General features: G+C 38.4%; 1 protein-coding gene across 1 annotated transcript; it reads right to left on the reverse strand.

Moving 5' to 3' along the window:
- Positions 1–1606: 1606 nt before the first annotated feature.
- LOC129759196 (netrin-A-like) lies at positions 1607–24469 on the reverse strand. The gene is made up of 4 exons (XM_055756606.1): positions 24349–24469; positions 23627–23692; positions 3215–3536; positions 1607–2981 (listed from the first exon to the last, which is right to left on the reverse strand). Exons 1-4 carry the CDS (start codon positions 24467–24469, stop codon positions 2837–2839), a joined length of 654 nt encoding a protein of 217 aa, XP_055612581.1. The 3' UTR covers positions 1607–2836.

Raw genomic sequence — 24469 nt, forward strand, 5'->3', positions numbered from 1 at the left:
GAAATCTGAATCTGAAATCTGAATCTGAAATCTGAATCTGAAATCTGAATCTGAAATCTGAATCTGAAATCTGAATCTGAAATCTGAATCTGAAATCTGAATCTGAAATCTGAATCTGAAATCTGAATCTGAAATCTGAATCTGAAATCTGAATCTGAAATCTGAATCTGAAATCTGAATCTGAAATCTGAATCTGAAATCTGAATCTGAAATCTGAATCTGAAATCTGAATCTGAAATCTGAATCTGAAATCTGAAATCTGAATCTGAAATCTGAATCTGAAATCTGAATCTGAAATCTGAATCTGAAATCTGAATCTGAAATCTGAATCTGAAATCTGAATCTGAAATCTGAATCTGAAATCTGAATCTGAAATCTGAATCTGAAATCTGAATCTGAAATCTGAATCTGAAATCTGAATCTGAAATCTGAATCTGAAATCTGAATCTGAAATCTGAATCTGAAATCTGAATCTGAAATCTGAATCTGAAATCTGAATCTGAAATCTGAATCTGAAATCTGAATCTGAAATCTGAATCTGAAATCTGAATCTGAAATCTGAATCTGAAATCTGAATCTGAAATCTGAATCTGAAATCTGAATCTGAAATCTGAATCTGAAATCTGAATCTGAAATCTGAATCTGAAATCTGAATCTGAAATCTGAATCTGAAATCTGAATCTGAAATCTGAATCTGAAATCTGAATCTGAAATCTGAATCTGAAATCTGAATCTGAAATCTGAATCTGAAATCTGAATCTGAAATCTGAATCTGAAATCTGAATCTGAAATCTGAATCTGAAATCTGAATCTGAAATCTGAATCTGAAATCTGAATCTGAAATCTGAATCTGAAATCTGAATCTGAAATCTGAATCTGAAATCTGAATCTGAAATCTGAATCTGAAATCTGAATCTGAATTCTGAATCTGAAATCTCAATCTGAAATCTGAATCTGAAATCTGATTCTGAAATCTGAATCTGAAATCTGAATCTGAAATCTGAATCTGAAATCTGAATCTGAAATCTGAATCTGAAATTTGAATCTGAAATCTGAATCTGAAATCTGAATCTGAAATCTGAATCTGAAATCTGAATCTGAAATCTGAATCTAAAATCTGAATCTGAAATCTGAATCTGAAATCTGAATCTGAAATCTGAATCTGAAATCTGAATCTGAAATCTGAATCTGAAATCTGAATCTGAAATCTGAATCTGAAATCTGAATCTGAAATCTGAATCTGAAATCTGAATCTGAAATCTGAATCTGAAATCTGAATCTGAAATCTGAATCTGAAATCTGAATCTGAAATCTGAATCTGAAATCTGAATCTGAAATCTGAATCTGAAATCTGAATCTGAAATCTGAATCTGAAATCTGAATCTGAAATCTGAATCTGAAATCTGAATCTGAAATCTGAATCTGAAATCTGAATCTGAAATCTGAATCTGAAATCTGAATCTGAAATATGAATCTGAAATCTAAAATCTGAATCTGAAATCTGAATTTGAAATCTGAATCTGAAATCAGAAATCTGAATCTGAAATCTCAAATCTGAATCTGAAATCTGTATGACCGTGATATTCTGAAAAAAAAAATCAAAAGCTCATTAGACAAGTTAATTTTTGTTTTAATTCACCAACTCAATGTCACAAGCTGATTAAACGTCTCATGAATGTTTAGTAGAATTCCTTCCGCTGATATAGAGTTGTGAGTAAATTCCCAAAAAATTAATCAATGAAGAGAAACTGATTAATTTTTTTTATGAGTAGTTGAAAGTTTTCTTTTATTGTTGTAGTTTTTATTGAGATTGTGTTCGTTTGAGTTTGTTTATATAGGTAACATTGCTCGCTTCCTCAGCTCGTTTTGTTTAAACACAGGTTTTTATTTTGTTCGTTCGTTTGTTTTCTTCTGTTTGTTAGTTAGTCTTTAGTTTTATTTTAAGTTATACATTAGGTAGATCACACAAATTGCTTAGATGTTTAAAAATACTGGATGTTTCTTTTTTCATTGTTTGTTTTTTGTTTCTGTTCTTCGTTTGATAAAGCGGTTTGATATGGCGACACTTTTTCAAATTTGAGTTTTTCTATTGTTTTTTTTCTCTGTTTGAATTTTGTTTTGGGAGCTACGAATTGGCATCTAAGGTTATACACGAGTAGTTATTTGATTTTTTTGTCTGTGTGTTGTAGCTTTAATTTATTGATTTCCTAGGGAAGAAACTTCAACGACCAACAAATTACATAAATATTTAGTCATATCAATAGATTATTTGGCTGGTTTTTACGTAATCAATAAGCGAACCCTACGATTTACAACTAGGTAGTGGTAAAAGTAACGAATAACTGTTTCAAATGGTTAAGTGGAGATGCTAGTTTCAAAAGTAATTTACAGTAGAGATTGGGGTATGGTTTTTGTTTTTATCGGTTCACCTTTTGTGGAATCTATGATGAGCGGGATAATGGCTAGGTCATAAATCTTGCTCGAGAAAGCAGTTCAAATTAGTGATGTTTTGCTTGTTTTCGGTCAAATCTTGAAACAGCTTCCAGAGAAGCCTTTCGTTGGAGATCAATGGAGTAGAAATTTCTTACATAATTCAGCTGGGTGATCTACACACATGACTTTTAACCAATTTCGCTTTTTAACCGAAGCCCTATCTTAATCGACTATTGTTTTGGGATCTCTCTCGAAGATTGCGAAGATCCCATGGAGCATTTTAGATTCGAAACCTTAACCTATGGCGATTTTTTCTGCTGTTGCTCACTGGTCCATTCCAAATAAATTAATCTCTCGTTACTCTCGTTGATGTTTGTTGTTGTTGTTGTTGATGATCTGGTCGTTACTGACAGGTTTCCGCTGCCTGTCGTTGAAATTTCCTCAACCGTCGATGCCATTCGTCACGCCATTCGATGACGATCGATCTGGGCCCGATTCCGAGCGCTCCCGGTGGTCCCTCCGTGTCGCGACCGAGGATCAGATATGACCTGGAAAATAAATTGGCAAAAGGGGTTAGGCTTCTCAACAGCAGCTCGGCCTGGGAAAGGTTCAAAAATTCAATTTGTAGTTGACCTTTCGCTGACTTAATTCGACGATCGAATGTGGAAATCCACCCAAAATGTCTCCCTAGCGATTTAAAATTTAGATAATTTTTTTTAGGAAAAGCTAGGTAATTTCAATTATCCTAAAATTAGTAGGTAAACAAAGAATTGCCCCTTACCTATTGACTTTGACCTTTGGGCACCGACATTCGAGATCCCGAACCCCGACGACCAGTGCCACGTGCTGTTGCGACGATCTTCTCAGGGCCACCGCCAGGGGGCTGCTTTGGTTGGGGCTCCTTTTGAACACCTTTTGGATGCTTAGTGTGAACTTTGCCACCTCGTTGTTGTTGTTGCTGTTGCTGTTGCTTTTTCTGATGCTGTTGTTGTTGTTGTTGTTGTTGCTGCTGCTGCTGCCGTACGGGTTGTTTGTGTTTGTGTTGCTTTTTGTGCTTTCGCTGGCGGTGTTCGTGTCCCTCGCTATTACTTTCGCCATGATTACTGGAACAAAAACAAGGATTGAAATAATTTAAATAAGTTTAGATCAAAATTTATGATTCAAACGATGTTAATTGATTATTGTTCCTTGTTAAAATGCGCCTAAATGTATACCGTCTCAGCAAATTCGAGGTATTATATTTTTCCTTCCAGAAGAAACATCAGAAGGGAGAAACACATTTCGCACGTCCATAAGACCACTGAAATAGATGCCTGAACTGAATACTTTCAAATTCCAATAATACATGGAGGAAAAACAGCGGGATTCGTTGAAAAAAAAAAACTATGACCATGAGTGTTTCCTGATGCAAACTGTTCTGACACTAGAGGGCGTTGGACGCCCTATCTCGACTTGTTGACTTACTGATCCGTTCACGGACTAACTTTTTGCAGATACACAATTAGGCATGCAAGATCCAATTACATAAATAGTTTATTAAAAAAAAAATTTGGGGTGCACCCCACAAGCGCCAAAAACCGTTACAAAATACCCGCAAACTCTAGGATTGCTATAAAAATTTTGATCTTTTCCTAGTTGCTGTACTCTTGGATTTTCAAAATTTTCGCTCCGTGGAAGTGCTCCTTAAATAAAAGAGTATATCATTTTCACTTAAGGTCGAAAAAAAGTCGGTCCGCCACACTCTAACAGCTTGTAACTCTCAACTGAAAGTAACAAGTCTTCTTGACTCGAGAATTGATCATGCAAATGGAACCAAATTTGACATGGGAGTGTGTTTCGGTACGTGGAATGTTTCTATGATAGTACCCCTCCTTTCTCCAGAGAAGAGATAGGAAGTGGAAAAGGGGGCTCTTTTACAATTTTTTTCATAACTCGAGAACTAATCAAAAAACTTATCAAATAATGATTCGATTTTCAACCTTATAAGAAAAAGGGGCAGGTTGCAACAAACTTCGTTTTCGATGAAAAATCATATGAAAACGTTTGAAAATTTATAGTTTTTGATATATTTGTGATGTCATGACGCATTAAGCACCACTTGCAGTAAGTTTTGGTTTTGTTCCAATTAAATTTAACATATTTTCTTCCATAAATGTTTTTAAAGAAAAACCATAACAATATTGCATACATTTAGGGGTAAAAAAATACTACAAAGAAATTCTACTAGCTAAAATAATAAAAATTAATGTTTGGATTTCAACCTTCAAGTATAAAAACATTTGGGACAAAAATCAAACGGGTTTCGTGCAATGAGTTTCGATAAAATTAAAACAACACTTAATTACCAAGTATTTATAGTTTGCTATTTAGTCGACTTCAGCTCCGTAATCCTATTACGAGAAGCCGCCATCAACTTTTGGTCTCTGCCCACCCAAAAACTGTCGAAGGAAAGTTTTCCCAGACGTGTCACAGCACAGGAAAGTAGGTACCGGAAGAAAATTCTTCTACCGTATCGTATCACACAATCCAGCGGTATTTTTAGATTCGAACCAGTGTCGAGTGGCAAGACTTTTGCTTCAACGTTTAATAGTTTAATGCTATTAACTCGATGTCTCGTCATTTAACTTTCGAACTTTGTCTGGGTCCTTGGCATTGCAGAAAATTACCCTACTAATAATAAGTTCCAATTTTTCACTTCATGGGCCAATTCGACTCGAGATTTATTTGAGAGCACATGATTCCAGTACATCCAATCTGTGTAATCTGAGCCTCACTAAAATCAATCTTGAGCATCGATTCACACCTTATTGCCACAATGTAATCCCCGGTCATTAGAAATGCGCAACTTCTCAATGGGAATCGTAGGAAAAAAACTCAATCCTAGTCCAGGCTGCACTGCGGCTGGAACTACGACTGAGCAAAATAAACATTTACTCAAATTAGTCACAGACCATTTTCCTAAGCGGCTTAATCGAATAAATAAGCAACTTTTCATTTCTCGATATTGTAGGCAAGCAACAAGAGGAGAGCAAACGGAAAAAATATTATTGCTGCACCACTCAGCATTCAAATGCAACAGACCAATTCCCAGTAAGGTTCAAACGAATATTTATCCCAGACCTAAGTAAGTTGATTTTTGCACCATGTGTGTGCGAAATTTATTGCACACGCTCGATCTTAATCAATTTACGACCCTGTCCGGTATCCGGCAAATCGCCAACAACCAAACTGACCGAAACGGCGAATGACTTAAAGTTGGCGGCTTTACCAACTAATTTATGGCCAATTCATTTCCAGACTTTAAGACGATATTGATTCATCAATCAGATCTTTGAATTATTTTTATAGACCTGCCTTAGATTGATTGGTTTCCTGTACCTGGGTTTTGTGTGGTGAGATTTCTGTTTCTGTACCTACAGAATTCGGCACCGCTAACTGAGAAGATAGCGGCACTAATTTAAGCTCTAACTTTCTTATCAAAGTTAGCAATCGCTAATCAAAACTGCTTATTTTAAAATAAACTATAGAGATCGCCAACTTGAGGCACTTATCTCTACCTAACGAGATTTTTAGTTAGTTTTTAGTTAAAGTTGTTTTAGTGGTTTCGTCCACGCTGAAGGAAAATTTCAGGGTGGTACATAAATCTGAGAGTTTAGTAATCTTAAAAGCTACAATGTTTCTCCGATAATTCCAGCGAAAATGGAAGCCAGAATCTCCAGGATTTTATCTCAATAACATTTTTAATAACCCGCTGGAAAATTTTGTTAATATTTTTCACTTTTCTTTCAACAGCATGGGGAAGTCATTGGCAGGTGCAAAAGCCGGAAGAAAAAGAATAGCCGAACACCTGATTCAAGTCCATCGTCATAAAAAGTTGAAGTTTCCAATTCATGTGATGTCCTTCATAGCATCGGTGATAATAAATATTCATATTTAATTCTGATAAGAGTAATTAAACTTTCTCCTTCTTATACTCTTAAAAATGAAAAGGTTCCATCAATAACGGTCACGATTCCTGACTTCTATGCCTTTCGGAAAGAAATAGTCACTTCCGTCAAGGATGTGAAAATTTCTTTTCAGATCGGTCGAATCTTTTGATGGTTTTCAAAAGAAAATAAATTATTTGAATATTAAAAAGCAACGTATTTTTTATATTTCTTTGTTGGGTTTTCTCCGATTCAAGTAAATCAAATGAGGAAAAGGTTGCTTTTGCTTTTTGTGTGGTGGTATAATTATTCTTGGCAACACGGGCTGCCACGTCATGGCCCAAGCCTCGTCAGTCCAGCCAACACCACCGCTAACTACGAAAGCTTTCTCGGATCTACGCCAAACTCAAGGTAACGCATTTCCTCTCATAAGCTCGAGTGGACAATTCCCGAGGCCGGTCGCCTAGGCATGCCTCCTCAATGGCGATCCTGCTAGTTTAATAATTTCCCGTAAACATTGAACTAAAAAATAAAAGACGGTTACCTTTAGCCATCGTGAACAAATTATAGATAGGTACCTATCCAAAATGGCCGAACCTGACGGCGATTTCGGCTACCTTCAGTGAAAATGAAAAAATAAAGATACCTGCCCAACATGGCCGACTGCGATGACAATTGAAACTGCACTCTAAGCCGCGACAACCCAAAACCAAGTTGTTATGCCGCAAAATCGGATGAAACTGGCTCCCGACTATTTTAAGTTCGAGTAGGTTTTCCCAAACATGAGAATAAACGTCCTTTTTGCAACTTAATTTTGGGGCATGTCATGCGGCAGGGATTTTTATGGGATTTTTCATTTCATGAACCAATTATCAAAAGGGATTATACATATTAAATAAACACAATGTGTTTGTTCATAATTCACATTTTATTTTACAAAATGTTTTTTTCACTATTCACTAGCACCGGAAGAAGGAAAACCAGACTAAAATCGTCACTGGAATTGATGACTATCCAGTGCATACAATTAATTTGCGGAACAACCGAAATCATGCCTTGTCAAAAACTTCTCCGGCGATGGGCAGCATATAGGAACAGCGCGTTTCAGCACAAGCTTGAGGCCACCTGGTGCTATCGGGAGTTATCGTTTTCAGTAGGCCGTGAATGGCTAATGCTACGATTGTTCCAGATCGCCATCCACTTCCTCCGGTTTCCTAATGGTTTTTCTACCATCTGAAAATTCGCTGGGTGATGCAAATGATATTCTAGTCGTTCTAGAATACGATTTCTGCATCGACACTCGATAAACTAACGTGTTCTGGAAAGCTGTAAAATAGAATGAATTTAGAATAATAGAATCATATTAAATTAAACGCTTTTTACCATACTTTGTTTTCGGTACAACTGTTTTTTTTTTTTTGGTTACAAAATGCGGGAGAAAAGGGAAATTTTTTTGGGGTGATAAGTTCGAGCTCCGAACTTTAACTTTGGTGTATTGAGAACACCCCAAAATGAAGAAAGACAGCTGAACTTAAGTTTGGTGCCCTGGCAAAGTCATTTTTGGGTTGTTTTGATTCTGAGTGTGCCTTGCAAAGTCAATGTTGAAAATTAAATACCTACTAAATTGTTTGAGAACGGTTTATTTTAAGTTAGAATTGCGGATCGTGGACGACCGTAACGCCGAATAGCGGATTGTGGGCGGCTTGAACAGTGAAATGCAGATCGCAGAAAACAGTAATAGTGAATCGCGGATTGTGGACAACCACTCTAGCGAAATACGGATCGAGGACGACCGTAAAGACGGCTTGCGGATCGCGGACCGTAACGACGAAGAGCGGATTGTGGACAACCGCTCCCGCAAAACACGATCCTAAAGACGATGTGCGGAATGAAGATACCGCTGTATAAACAGCGGGTCGAGGGCGACCACAACGATAGGGTTCGATAAGTATTCGAAATTGCAAAATTATCTAACCTTATTTTGGGAAAATTGGTTATCTAAGCCGTTCGCCTCACTAGCCTGCATTTGATACCGATAAATGATGCAGAAAGCTAACATACAAACATCTTGTTTATGTACCCATAATTTCATTGATCTGTTGAGTAAAGCAGTTTTTTTTCTCACAGGTTAACTAAAACTCATGAAAATGTACACCGGAGGGAAACACGTGCTGGCTCTCGATTTCAAGTCAGAGGGACCTGCTCGCGAAAACTTCGCCAATCTTGACCTTGACAACATTTCTCCTAGCTGCACTAGTGTGGGTGGCTCATCGCCACGCGAGACCAACGCCGCAAACGAAAGAGAAACGATGCCCCACGACGATCACGAATTCAACAAAATGATTATCGGTTTTGGAGAAGAGTTGTGTAGGCTGGAAAAAGCTTGCAGCTCGATAAATCACCAAAACCCTATTCATATTTCCCCAAGCGATGTTGAACGCAGTTGGAATGTCGCAAATAGTTCAACTAAAAGCACCAACTTCATTCGTTGGGAGAGTATCCAACCGTTCCCAATCGATCTCCCCACAAACAAAATGTGGGAACAGTGGATACGGTTCATCGATCGTTTTGAAATCGCGGCGTCCCTTTACAACGCTAACGATTCGGTCCAACGATCTTAACTCCTGTTTATTTACTATTGATAGATCCTAGGCTACAGCCTTTTACCTTTAATGGTGTTTACAATATATTTATGAAAAAACTAACTTAAGTCTATTTTTGATTTGTTCTCTGGACATATTCAGTTTTATTACGTTAGCATGTGCATTGTAGAGCGCCATCATTCTGTATATTGGTTCATTGCAAGCGTAGTTTTGAATTCGGTTAGGGAGCTGGAACGGTCCTATGCTGCGTAGACTGCTACGTCCTTCGTTAGGAGAAATCTGTGACATCAAATACGGTGAAAAATAGTTTTCACAGGTCAAATCCTTTAAAAGCAACATGTCGATTGATTTTCTGCGATTTCTAGTGAGTCCAAGCCAACCAGCATACACAAAGCTCGATATTCTGGCATATCTTCTTGCCAGCCAAGGTTTCTCAAGGCGTGCCTTAGAAATCGTTTTTGAACTCTTTCGATTCTATTCTTATGAACATTGTAGTATGGCTGCCACACAATACTGGCATATTCGATAGTGGTTCGGATAAGACCAACATAAATCGAGACGATAGTATAAGGATTGTCCAACTCGTGACAAATCCTGCTAACCATACTGTACATGGAATTGGCTTTGGCAACGACTGCATGGTTCGATATGTTTCGAAAAACTAAGTTTTGCATCCAACTCTACGCCTAGATCTTTCACTGATGATTTTCTTGTTACGGAACAGTTGTTTTCAAGACAATAATCGTGCACTATGTTGCTCATTTTCCTTGAAAAGGTGATCACGCTGCATTTAGAGGCATTGATTTTCAAACCAAAATGGCTGCAACACTCAGAAAATTTGTTAAGCGCATTCTGTAGAACCATATAGGGTAAATGTACCCAATCTTGGCCCCTACGGCATGGTTGACTAGATTTCCCATGATTGTAGTCTTCCTGTAATGTGTACCTTCAAAAGTTCTTCGACAAATATGATTGCTTACTAGCCTGAATGGTAGTAAAAATATGTCCTTGCTTGAAAGCGGTTGATAATTTGAGATAAACCTGATCAAACTATTGATTGAAATGCTCCTTATTTTAGCCCCCGCGGCGAATTTTGGCCCTTTATGAGTTCCTTAAATTGGCCGTCTCTAGAAGAAACATGCCTCACTAATACAACAACAGCCCCCACGAATTCATCGAAAATATCCCGGAAGGAAACACAACAATGCTCTGTATTGTTTTCAAAAAGTCGGAAGAACGAAATGTCAATCAACTTTTAGAAGTGATATTTGCATGTAGAATGATAATCTTACGTAAAAAAGTTTGACTTGTTTATTTCAGTTTTTGTGTTTTTAAAATTTCTATTATAAGAATGATAATTTAAAACAAATAGATTCATAATTATTGCCCTGGTTAACATAAATATGTTTATTAATGAAGCAAACAAATCGTTCGCTCAATTCTTAACATGCAATCACGATAGATCTGTTTCCATTGAAGTTAACAGAAGATATTAAAAGTTCATATTTCTTTTTCATTCCACTTCCTTAAAAGGAGAAAAGGGGGACCGACATTTTAAAAACCGTTATGACCGAGGCAAGAAGCAAACTAAAGTAAGCGAACGATTCTTTTAATCATAAATGTTTAAAATGTCGCCCTTAAGAATTTTCTAGCAATCGTACCTATGCGTAAACTCGGATAGCAGAACAAGACAAACTTTTGCTCCAGCCAGCCTGATAGAAATACAGTGAGCGAAATAAGAATAGCACCACTATGTGTTTTGCTTGTAAAAATATGAATGATTGAAAATTACGAAAATTTTCTTCCACAGTTTGTTCTGAATTGCTTAACGAATAAATCAAGCATAAGTTTACTTTTTTCGGACGTAGCAATTGGCGTTGAGGACCAAAAATGTGAAAAAAGGGTGCGAAATAAGAATAGAACCACTTGAGTTTTTCAACAAAAACAAGATTATTTTTAAAAATACACTGAGTAAAAGTGAATAATAATGCTTCTACGAATTATTTGAATAAACAACTGCATTTTAAGGAGTTTTCCAGAACTCCAAAGGTTTTCAAAGGTATTAAAAAGGGGGTTAGAGAGATGCTCCTCTAGCGTTAAGGAATTTGATATTTGAGCTATAAAATTTTATCAAGATGCTTGATTTCTTCATTAACATACATAAATATGATGCAAAATGATGAAACATAGATTTGAGGCTGAGTTTGAATCCAAAAAGCAGGTTGGAATTCAAAAATACTAATGTTTTTTAATAGTCAATCACTATTTCTCTAGATTTAGGTCATAGATGGCAGCACTTTCTTGCCATTTAACCAAATTCATGCCCATCTTCAAATATCCTTGATTAATTTGGGAGTGCTGGATGATTTTGGTTAAGAAATAAATACATGTACCGTGTGAACGCTTTGGAAATTCTAAGGTCACTAAATAAAAAAAAAATAGAATTGCATCAAGGTCACTAAAAGTGATTTTTTTGGACCGATTATCAGAATAAAGTTATACTTTGCGATGGAGCTTGATGAACCTGACAGCTAGCAGTATTATTGGTATGATTTGCAATTGAATCGTAAGTTGAGATGAGCAGGAATTTTGGCGGTTGTACAGTTTTGTGCTGGTGATTCTTTTGCAAATCCAGAAAAGCTTTCTGCAGCGTAAACTTTCACAAACATGTGATGCGAAAATACCTCAAAATGATGAATATGGGCCTAAATAAACCTGTAAAATCAATATTGAGACTAAATTTGGTTTTAACTGCAAGATAGTGCTGCCATCTACGACTTGAAACTGGAAAAAAAGTGTGGTTTACTGAACAAAATCAAAGTTTTTGATTTCCAACCTATTTTTTCTGATTCAAAATTAATCCCGAATGTTTGTTTCATCATTTCACGTCATTTTAATGAAGAAAGTAAGTTGTTTGGTGAAGAATTACAGCTCAAATATCACATTCCTTAACGCTAAAGGAGCATCTCCTAAAACCTCCTTTTAAAACCTTTGAAAACCTTTGGAATTCTTGAAAACTCCTTAAAATGCAGTTATCTATTCAAATAACTCGTAGAAGCATTATTATTCACTTTTACACAGTAAATTTTGAAAAATAACCGTGTTTTTGTTGGAAAACTCAAGTGGTTCTATTCTTATTTCGCACCCTTTTTTCACATTTTTGGTCCTCAACGCCAATTGCTACGTCCAAAAAAAGTAAACTTATGCTTGATTTATTCGTTAAGCAATTCAGAACAAACTGTGGAAGAAAATTTTCGTAATTTTCAATCATTCATATTTTAACAAGCAAAACACATAGTGGTGCTATTCTTATTTCGCTCACTGTAGATTGCATCTCACTCGTTCGTTTTTGAACTATAGGCAATGGAAACGAACAGCAAATTCAAAAGCTGGGTAAAATAAGTGCTGCATCCCACTTGCACTCATGCAAAATCATTACCCGAACTAGGCAGCGCTTCCTTCGCATATTCCATTCCTACAGAGAACAAACGTCATCACCTTCTGCTGATGCACAGTGATGTATGATAAAAACCAAACTTGGTCAAAATATTATTTTTGATTTCACATGAAATTGAAAACAATAAAAATTCAAGCTCGTTACAACATAGTAATTCAAGGTTGCAGTGCAATTATTTTTTTTGAATAAACATAATATTTAGAGTGTCATAATTTGAACTTTATAACAATTCCTTTCAAAGCGACACATATGCAGCAAATGTTCATCTTCAGTACAAATCAAATGAAATCAAAATACGTTAAACCTTATTTCCAAATGTTGAATTTTTGGGTATGGATATAGTAACAACATTGAGATCCAAGATATCAGTGCAGATCCGGAACCGGTAAATTAATTTATTGAGAGGTAATTTTTATTGAGAAGAAGAAGAAGTTCTCAAAATTTACCATAAAAAAGCAGCTCAAATTGTAGCATTATAATTCCAACTAAGATGCCAAATACGCTTGAGTCTCCTTGAGAGATAGATAAATTGATTATAGTCCAAAATACATTCATGATATTTTTAAGTTATTTCAATCATTCATTTTACTTTTGACCGGCTTTTCAATTTCCAAACCACTGTGCACTAACGGCCGACGAACGACCGCCGGCTGCCGACTGCCTTTTGATGTCGTTTTCACGCATACATGCATACTTCTATTTGTGGAATTGCATGCCAAGATAAGGCGAAACATTTTTTTATATTTTCTTCAATTCTAGATAGAAAATGTACGTTGTTTGAAGTAAGTTATAATTTTATATTTTTTGCCATGTTTTGCTGTAACCAACGATAATTTTTAGTGATTTTTCCATAATGAAGTGTGTTTTGAAAATCAATCTGAAGATGACAGATGCACTAGCAAGGTAGGTTCATTTTAATTTTTTTCCGAAGATCATCATTTTATTTGCAGTTTGTCATGCGAAAAAAAATTATTACGCAGTCATTTGGATTCAATTGTGGACAAATGCTATGCAGAATGTTGCCATATGCAATTTTCTTTTATGTTTGATTTTTTTTTTCATTTTTAGGCGTATGTTTGACATGAAAATCACCAAAATGCATTTTGGCATGCCAAGATAAGGAGCATGCCAAGTTAAGACTCACTTACCCTAATCCGTGGGATACCGAACAGGAAGGAACATTTTCAAATCATCCGCGTAGGTCAGCACAAACACGTCACGCAGCACTTCGGGGAACTCGTTCAATACAGTTATAAAAAGTAGGGGTCCCAAGTGACTCGCTTGAGGTACGCCACTGTTGACCATGAATACGCTGGATCTCGCGTTCCCAAGTTTTACAAACTGTACTCTTTCCATCAGGTACGAACGTATCCATTGTAGACTAACACCAGTGATTCCATTTTTGCGCAGCACTGACAGAAGAGCTTTAATATTGATAACGTAAAAGGCTTTAGACATGTCGGTATATATGACATCAACTTGCGAACCCTGCGTCATCCATTGAGAAGTTCGGGAAACAAATTCTGCTAAATTCGTCACAGTAGATCGCCTTTTAAAAAATCCATGCCGAACATCAGCCATCTTTCTCTCTAGCCATGGGTACATCTGGTCGTAAATTATGCTCTCGAACATTTTTGGTATAGCAGAAAGAATTGCTACCCCTCGATAGTTTTCAGCGGGCAGTTTTGAACCATTCTTGTGAATCGGCAAGATGTGTGAGTTTTTCCATAGTTTGCTAAACAAACCATCACGAATGGAAGCTGAGAAGAGCAAATGTAGAGGCTTTTCAATAGCGCCCACGCACTTTTTAAGAAATGAATTTGGAATACTATCAGGTCCACTTCCTTTGGATTCATCGAGCTGAGAAATTTTCTGCCGAACATCCGTTGTCGATACGCTCAATTCTGGCATAACCTCTGCCGGGACTTGCAATTCTAGTTCTGCCACCAAATCGTTTGCGATGTAAATGCTGCGAAAATATTCGGCAAATAATTCAAAAGCCTCAACGAAAGTACTGTTCCTCGCAATGGGAGAAAAACTTCAAAAAAAGGCCAGACTTCGCCCAAACCTCCTCAAACCGAATTGCTACCGCATATTTATCAGAAATATCGAAGATTACTTGCGGTCGATGATTGACATCACGGCGGAATATGAGTGATTCTCTACAATGAGAAAGGAACGAGATGAACCAACGATGACCTTCCCCGCTTGACTCATGGAGAAAGTTCGTCTCTGTGAACACAGCAGCAGTGACCAGGACCGCTTCGTTCGGACGAAATTGTTAAAAGGGATGCGAAGTCGAACACTCGCGAAGGAATCAAGTATTTTCGAGAACAGTTCCACCAAGATAGTACAGTTGGCCACCCGTGAAGAAGCTTTACCTCCAGAAGCTACTCCCACCGATACAGCATGCCCAAGAGCTGAATATCTTGACCTTGTCAGACGCCATCGTCGATTGTCGCCTTGGTTCGAGGAGTCCAATTCCCCCTCATAGACTGTGGAGTCGACGTCAACATCATCGGTGGTGATAATTGGCGACGTCTTAAAAGCGAATTTCACGCTGAAATGGCTTTTCTAATTGCAAAGCTAATTGAATTGGACACATGCACAGATCTGCGATCGTACACGGATAAAAAACTCTATAGGTTGTTATCAAAATTCGTATGGTTGGCTCATCTATATCACATATTTTTTGTTGAACCCATAATATTGCTTAATCAACATCGATAACTACAAACAAACTAGCGTTTATGTAAAGTTGATTTGGCTGTAGAGGATTTCTTAACCGCATATCGCTAAAATAATTCAACAGCTTGTAGATTTGGCTATATTTTCCTAGTCTACATTATAATATCAGATAGTTATTTTTTTTTAAATATCACTGATGCTTGACTGAGCTTGAGTTTGTAAAGTAAATTGTCCGACTTAGAGGGAAAAAAAAGCCAGTAGTTATTTCTCGTGGAAGAAATCAACCAACACGAAGCGGAAAGGTAAATATGATTTATTTTTTTTCAGTTGATTTTGTTTTCAATTTTTTTTAAATGTTTTCAGATAGAGATGTGTGGGTGCATTTTGACCCTCGAGGGCCTATCCGGAAGGTGAAATAATAAACAGCGATGAATAAGATCATATCACGTAAGTTACATAGTTTTTTTTATTTATCACTACCATATTTTCATAACAGCTTTTATTTTATTTCAGGGCGCCGGCAGTTCAACTTCCACCGAAAAAAAACAATAACAGCATTTTGTTTCAGGGCCATGGCGGCGGCTCCCCCAGCAGAAGCAAAAAAAAACAATGAATTTAAAATTCATGCCATTGATCGTATAATTAAAATGAAAAATAAAATAAAATTGTTTCATTTTAAAAAGAAAAACAATGCATTTTATCTGTTCAAATTAATTTTATGAATATTTTGAATCAACGATTTCCCACGTTCACGGGGAGCAGCATGTACAGTAGAAACAGCCATACTAACGATTGAATGAAAATTCCTGTTGGATTCTTAGCATCGATGCGATCGCTTAATCAACCATTTATCCTTTCGTGACAAAGTATCATCTGATTGTTGTTTTGATCGTTTTTTCGGGTCAGAACCAAACAACCATATTTATGTTCACGTAGACTCGTAAAGTAACTGATAAATCTGTATTTTTTTCTCCGTGTATGCATCTAGTGCCCTATTGCTGTCCGATGTAGCTTCAAAGCTAGGGTAGAAGTTGTAAGGCACAGCAAACCTTCCGAAGAAGCTGATTTCCTCGTGGCTGATGCAAGGCGCCGTTCATTGTATGGACGAGACACAGCAGGAGATCTGAAATTATTAAGTAGGAATTTCCGTTAAGGGAACATCCATAAATGACGTAGCATTTGGGGGGGGGGGAGGGGGTTTGACTTTGTGTGACGATGTGTGACGAGAGGGGGGGGGGGTGGGGTTCAAGTAAAGCTACGTAGCTTTATTTAAATATCGAAAAAAAAAATCAGTTTTAGGGTTCACATTTGGACAGCCAGATGAGGACTATCGATCCTGAACTTGAAAGGAAGAATTTCGGTCATGCAGGACAAACGCTCGCTTCCTTGTGGAGTGAAGTTCGGTTCGATGACTAAATTCATGCCGAATATATTGAGTCGGATCACGCGGAGATGGCGGATTTGATCGAAAAAGCTGCTGATTGGTTTGTAGCTCACGTCAGCATTTGCTGCAACTCGTGAAATGCACAAACCAAAAATGCTGCAAATCTTTTCGTAGCAGCCTGTTTTACCTTTTAACTGTTTTACCGAACCGGTTCCTGCCACCAAAACTGCCACTGTACAAACAGATTTTGGGTTGAAGGTCCCCAATCCCCAATCCTATGGATTTGAGCTATATTATGCCTTATTCAATCCAGTCTGAACATGTAGCTTTTGACTCCTACTGCCCGACTGTTTTCAAGCGTATCAAGGAGCGTAGTACATGCAAGAAATGCAATTTATATTTTGCTTCAAATGTTCTCCGAAAGGAACATTGCAAAATCCACAAGGCCCCAGCCTCGGATAGAAAGATTCGTCCAAAGCGGGTTGTAGGCAAAAGAGGACACGAAGGACGCTGGTCATCACTCCGGAGGACGATAGAGAGTGAGTGGAGGGAGCTGACATCGCAGATGCAATTATTCCAGCCGAACAGACGATGGAGGAAAGCTGCCCAACGATTTCATTGGAATCCAGAATGGAGATAATTTGAACCGACGCAACTGATTGAATACTTACTAGCTATCCTGTTTTTTGATTTTAGAGGTAAAAGTAAAAATTAAAAACCGATTTTTAAAAATGGGGGGGGGGGGGGGGGGTTTATTAAAGCTACGTTATTATCTAGGGGGATTCTATGACTTTGTGACGAAATGCTACGAGGGGGGAGGGGGGTATAAAAACTCAAAATTAAATGCTACGTCATTTATGGATGTTCCCTAGCTCCTGTGAAACTGCTCAACAATTCGGAAGGTTTCCTAAAGTGCAGGGTGTTCTTATAAGATTTAGCGTGTAAAAATCTGTACCGCCCACGAAAAACGCTTATTTTAACGCCCCTGCTGCTTTTAGAGAAAGTGCTAAATCAAGACTCCAAGAAATGAAAAACAACAGTATTAAAGAACGAGTGACGACCGCTCCCGATTGGATAAGTGGGATGTCAGCGATACCCAAAGGAAGACACGATTTTCGCTTGGTCGTGAACATGCGCGATCAAGCGAGAGTATTATCACATGCCTCTCTTGGACGTAATGAGAATTAAGCTACATGGAGCTCGATATTTATCTAAATTGGATATTTCGAATGTTTTCTATCATTTGGCGCTTCATGAGAACTCTAGAGACTTAACGACGTGTAAACGGGTATGTTTTGTTTCAAGCGATTGATGTTCGGGTCAATGCAGTCCCTGAGATATTCCAACGCGAGATGTCTCGGATCCTAGAAAAAGTGGAAAATAAAATCTTATTCATAGACGCCCGCATACTACTGAGCATTATTCCATCCATTTTAAAAATGGGTCAGGATTATAATTTGTAAATTCTTGAAAAGGCTCGTCTCAAGTTTCATATCAAGAAATCTACCAGTTTTCTAGAAAATATATCTCATTGTCGTCGTTGTCAAGCTTTTTTTGTCACGGTACCAAACATTGTGGAATTAATGACAGGTACATGCTTCGGGGCTGAAAAATGATGATGCCTTTTTGGTGGTGATAAACCTCAATTTGAATTATTCAAGTGTGCGAATTGGCAGGTAATCATTTTTCGAATTTCAAAAACCCATCAGGAACTGTTTCTTTCTTATTTTTCATATTTTTTCAATTATCTTAATTGGATTTGTAATAAATATATCAAATCAATGGTGTACAGTTGAAAATTTCAACTTGAAATCCATCATAAAATTTCCCACTGATCAAATAGGACTTGTTTCAGCACAACCATAAAAAAAACTTGTTCATAAACTCCATTTTTCATTTCACTCTCATATGTTGCCTAACTTTAACAAACGACCTGAGGCTAGTCCTCGCATTTCCCTGTTCTTCCGTCTCTTGGCCTGTCTGGAATTTTAACAACCTTACAGAAGGACTCACTTATTCCGGTTTCTTCCTCTTTTCCTTTGCTGTGCTAGGCCAGGACCAGGGAAGCAAACTTGTCAAAGCCTACACTGCCATCGTTGTTTGTCCCCATCGCATCCGTCCGTGGGGATCGATCAACATTTTCCGGTTCCAAGCCAGTACGGCACTTTGATGGACCCAGATTCGTTGGCAGAGCCACTTCCTGCCCTTTGCTTTCTTCCGTCCGCGTTTCTACCGTTGCCGGGTCGTTGAGCTGAGAGAGAGCCCGCGGGGCTACATCAAAAATTAATTTCACTTTTGTAAACTACGAATATGAAAGCTCGGAGCGAGCGGCTCGGTCGGGATCGAAACAGAAATGCTACGGCATATATTGGTCCAAAACCCGGAAGGAAGTAGGAGCTTTGGGAGACCTTCCTCGAGTGGAGCTCAACAGTTGTGGCGGAAACTGGGAAGAGATGGAGCAATTTTTGCATCAATTTCGCGCTTCACTTTAACCGACCTCCTTCCTCCCTTCGTTCCTTCTTTGAGCGGACTGGCGGTCAACGTCAGCTCACCCGGGAATAGCCTAGGTACCTTTGTATGAATGAAAACATGAATAAAGGAAAAAATTGTGAACATTTGTTGCGATATGGCCCAGTCCATCATCGTCCATCACCATCATCATTCATTTGGAACGAGAGTGAAGGCCAGGAGTCTGACTTCTTCGCGGTGGGGTTTTGCCCAATCGTTCATTCATGCTAAGTGGGGCTTCGGTATAATAAAGAGGCTCCCGAGCACTTTGTGTATTCACGACAAACTTTATCGAAATTTGCAAGAAAAGTTAAAGCTTTGATCAAGGCGAAAGGTCGAAGAAGTTGAAAAGTGGAAAGTATTGAGTAATTTCAAATATTTGTAGAACAAATTGAATCCGACGATATTTTGGTTTGTTGAATGACAAATCATATTTAGTTATAGATCAAAATGGGATCATTTTTTGTTGATATAACGAGCTTTATTTCGACGGTATTGACATGAACTTAAGCTTGTTATTTGCTTTCAACTTGAATTAAGTCGTTATTGAGTTATCCTTTGACATGTCGGTTCTCAAAACAAGTTCATTAAGTAGTTAGCTAAGAATGGTAGCTATTTTGATAAATGTCAACTGATTTTCACATTTTTACAACGGTAATTAGTATCACCTATATAGATTATTTTATTTACATAGTATTTACATAGTATTCCGTCTTACGACATAACTTGACGAACATAATTCCTAAAATTCACTCGGTCCATGGCAACCGTTCTCCAGTTTCTCGGGCATCCCACGTTCGCCAGATCACGCTCCACTTGGTCTAACCATCTCGCTCGTTGCGCCCCCGCTCGTCTTGTTCCTACCGGATTCGTTGCGAACACCTGTTTTGCAGGACAGTCGTCCGGCATGTCCCGCCCAGCGTATCCGACCAGCCTTCACCACCTTCTGGATACTGGGTTCGCCGAAGAGTCGCGCGAGCTCGTGGTTCATCCTTCTCCTCCACACTCCGTTCTCCTGAACGCCTCCAAAGATGGTTCTTAACACTCGTCGCTCAAATACTCCGAGTGTACGCAGGTCCTCCTCGAGCAATATCCATGTCTCGTGCCCGTAGAGAACAACCGGTCTAATGAGCGTCGTATACAGGTTACACTTCGTACGAGGGCTAAGTCTTCTCGACCGCAGTTGCTTGTGGAGTCCATAGTAGGCACGACTTCCGCTGATAATTCGCCTCCGGATCTCACGGCTGGTGTCATTGTCTGCGGTCACCAGTGAGCCGAGATAGACAAAGTCTTCGACTATCTCCAGCTCGTCGCCGTCGATCGTGACCTTATTATTACTGGACAAGCGGGTTCGGTTGGTCTCGGATCCGCAGGCCAGCATGTACTTCGTCATGGACGTATTAATCATCAACCCAATCCTTCCTGCTTCGCGTTTCAGTTTGCGGTAGATCTCCCCCACCGCCGCAGATGATCTGCCGACTATATCAATGTCATCGGCAAAGCAGATAAGTTGACTGGATCTGTTGAAAATCGTGCCCCGCATTTCGCCCACCGCTCGTCGAATAACACCTTCTAGCGCCACGTTGAACATCATGCAGGATAGACCATCACCTTGTCGAAGCCCCCTGCGCGATTCGAATGAACTCGACAATTCACCCGAAATCCGCACACAGCACTGCGTTCCATCCATCGTCGCCTTGATCAGTCTAATCAGCTTCCCGGAAAAGCCGTTCTCGTCCATGATTTTCCATAGCTCGTTACGGTCGATCGTGTCGTATGCGGCTTTGAAGTCGATGAATAGATGGTGCGTAGGGACTTGGTGTTCCCGGCATTTTTGGAGGATTTACCGTAATGTGAATATCTGGTCCGTCGTAGACCGTCCCTCCATGAAGCCGGCCTGATGACTTCCCACGAATCTGTTTGCTTGCGGCGTTAGGCGGCGGAGTAGGATTCGGCACAACACTTTGTAGGCGACATTGAGGATAGTGATCGCTCGGTAGTTCTCACAGTCCAATTTGTCGCCCTTCTTGTAGATGGGGCATATTACCCCCTCCTTCCACTCCTCCGGTAGCTGTTCTATGTCCCAGATCCGCACTATCAACCGGTGTAGACAATCGGCCAACTTCTCCGGGCCCATTTTGATGAGTTCAGCTGCGATGCCATCCTTCCCAGCCGACTTGTTTCTATTCAACTGGCGAATGGCTTCCTTAACTTCACTCATCGTTGGGAGTGGCTCCTCTTCGTCGTTGGCTACACCTATTTAGAAAGGGTCTCAAATAAAAAACTATATCGCCGCGTCATCAAAGGGCGCTAGAAACCGAGATTCGGGAACGTAAGTGGAGATGGATTGGGCACACGCTGCGAAAATATGAGAACGAGATTTGCAGAAAGGCGCTTGAATTCAATCCAGAGGGAAATCGAAGAAGAGATAGACCCAGAAAATCGTGGCTAAGAAGGCTAGCCACCGAAATCCGAAGTGTCGACGAGAATCTTAACAAGGACCATGTGAAGTCGCTGGCTACGGGTTGTCAACAGTGAAGGTCTTTTGCAACGGCCCTCTGTGCTGGAGAATAGACGCTGGACCTTTAAGTAAGTAAATAATATAGAAAGGTCCAATCAACAATTTAAACTCTTTATTGGATTTGTACACCCAAAATGCAGCCTTTTCTCCAATTATGAGCTCTCAATATTTCAACGTCATTGGCATAAAATGCGAACGCCAGTGGCGATGATTCGTCACATTACGTATTGTTGAAACTCTAGGAACGAGACTAGCAAGGGTGCAACGAGCGAGGTGGTTAGAACAAGTGGAGCTTGATCTGGCGAATGTGGAACGCCCGATGAATTGGAGAACGATTGCCATGGACCAAATAAATGGAAGAAATGTTGTCAAGTTATGTGGTGTGTCGGTGTACTATGAAAATAAATAAATAATTTAGCTCCGAGCATTTCAACAAACATCCTAAACAAATGCTCTTCAAGAAAGCTCAAAAACCTTTTATCATATTCTTTTTACGGGTGTTCTAGAATTCTACAAAGCAATTCCTAAAAGCTGAATTATCAAATGACATTGGTTAGTTTTATTTAGATAAAAATTGGCTGTAAAAAAATAAAAGGGTTTGTCCTTATAAAAACACCCATTAGTTTCAATAATATATGGATTGGCTGTAAAAAACCTCTATATAATCCTTAGGAAAAAATATGAATTGTTTGATTAAAAAAGAAATGCAAATAGAAGGATCACACTTTTTCTGTTTGAATTAGTAAATTAACTTTCATCATAATCTTTGTTTACACTTAAGGACATTGGCTCAGGAAGAAACTGATTTCCCGAGCATATCTCAACAGAATCTAGGCATCATTCTCAAACATACAAGAAAAAAAAAGTAAATTACTTAAAATTTAAGGTTTTTATCGAATCACAGCAGCAGTGTTAAAATCGTATCTAAGGGTTAAAGAAAAATTTATGTTTATATTTAAATTAGGTAACACTATCAAATGGTTTCTGAATTTAAAAATTTTCAGAGAAAAAATTGAGTATTTATTTGATTTTGCAAATCATCTGAAAAAACCCGGGTAAAATCCAAAAAAACTTCTAATAATATCTGGCCATCCCGGTTAGATTTGTCTTTTCTCGAGTTTCTCGACAAGCCATTTACATTCATACTTAATTGGAAGAGGCTGGGAAATGTCAGATCTGGTGCTTTCTTGATTAACAGGAGTGTACCACAAGGGAGTCACTTGGAACCCCTTCGTTTCATCACTGTTATTTATGAACGAGTTCCCGGAGTTCTGGACGACGTATTTGTACTGATATACGCAAATGATCGAAAAATATTTCTCGCGTGAGCTTTCATTAAGTCGTTTAAAACATCTCAAGAATTCACAGAAAACTGCTGCAAATTTAAAAGTTGTTTTGATAAAAAAACAACTTTTAAATTTGTATCTGACATATAGAATATGTTGTCCAGGCTACAAATATTCTAAATGGAAAGAAGTTGCGACTATGTTATGCCAGTTCTGGTATTTTTCCTTAATTAAACTATTTGTTTCCATTTTGTATCATACGACGAAATGAAAGCTCACGCGAGATTTCTTCCTGTTCGTCACTTTAAGATTGTTTGATTCTGCAAAATGCATTGTACCGATTATCGGATTGTTGCAAAAACAATGGATTGGAAATTAACGCCTCGAAGACAGCTTGATCATTACTAGGAAGACGACGGTAAAAGATCTTGAAGTGGGGATAGACAGAGAACTGAATTTCACGAAGCACATATTTAGAGCAAGTGATAGCCAAAGCAAATTCTATGTTTGGATCTTTAAATAAATAAATAACTCTCCGATGCTTTTTTGTGAGAAGTATGTCGTATATGGGAGAGTCTCTACGATAATGTGGCAATTTTTTAGATAATACGTTTGTTTGACATAAATTAAAAAAAAAGACATAACCCAACTGTGAAATTACTGTTACTAGATTTGCCATATGTTACTTCAAAGTTTAGATCAAAGGATAAGACCTTTTTTGTGACGCGTGTTTCGAACCCAAGATCAATGCACCAGAAGAAGATGGATGCAACTTCCCTATTTTCCCCTCCTAAGCTGTGGGTTACGTAGAAGTACTCACCGTAATCTCTTTTGCAGAACTTGTTTAGATTTAGCCGCTTGGTGCCGATTTTGCACTTTCCGCACTCTGTAAAGGAATAATAAAAAAAGGTAGACATAAATATTGGTACACGGTTATTGAAAAGGATGAGGCAGCGGAATATGACCGATTAAGTTTATTTTTTGCGGGTTTTACATGTTTTAGCCTAAGTGATTGGTATAGGTAAATGAGGAAAAGGTACGAGAAAAAAAATGCGAATAAAACAAGAATAACAACAGTTTCCTTTTCGCTTTATGGAGTTTTATGGTGGGATCAAAGCTAAGCTGGGCAGTTTGTGTATCGGTTTCGGATCAGATGATTAAGTGCCGAGATTGGGATATTGAAGAATCGACCGGAGTAATTAGGATTTGTTTTATTGGTACTTTGAATTATCTTTTTACGACTTTGATCGAACGCACTTTTGAAATGCCAGGGCAGAATCTTCAGGGAAAAATGGAATGATGTTCAACAAACAGGAAACATCGACTTGGTAGATTTCTGCTGCCAAAGGCGGATGGATGTAACAACATTTGAGATTGAATCACAATATTAAGACTTTATTAGAGCTCACTCCAAGGAGAAGTAAACAAAAATCTAGTCAAAGATTAAGACAGCTCATTTAACATGAATTCTTAGAAAACTCGTTCAAAAACAGCTCTCTGCTACCCGGAGAAAGTTTTCGGTTTAAACATTTCGTCCATTACCCGAATCTGTTGTCTTCATCACGTGGTTGATTCTCGCGGGTTCTGGAAAACCTTCCATGGAAAAGTTTCTGCTCAAAAGTGCAACAATAAATTTCCACACTCCCACACCACCTGCCCTCAT

The sequence above is a fragment of the Uranotaenia lowii genome, chromosome 1 (assembly GCF_029784155.1).
Source record: "Uranotaenia lowii strain MFRU-FL chromosome 1, ASM2978415v1, whole genome shotgun sequence".
Lineage (NCBI taxonomy): Eukaryota > Metazoa > Arthropoda > Insecta > Diptera > Culicidae > Uranotaenia > Uranotaenia lowii.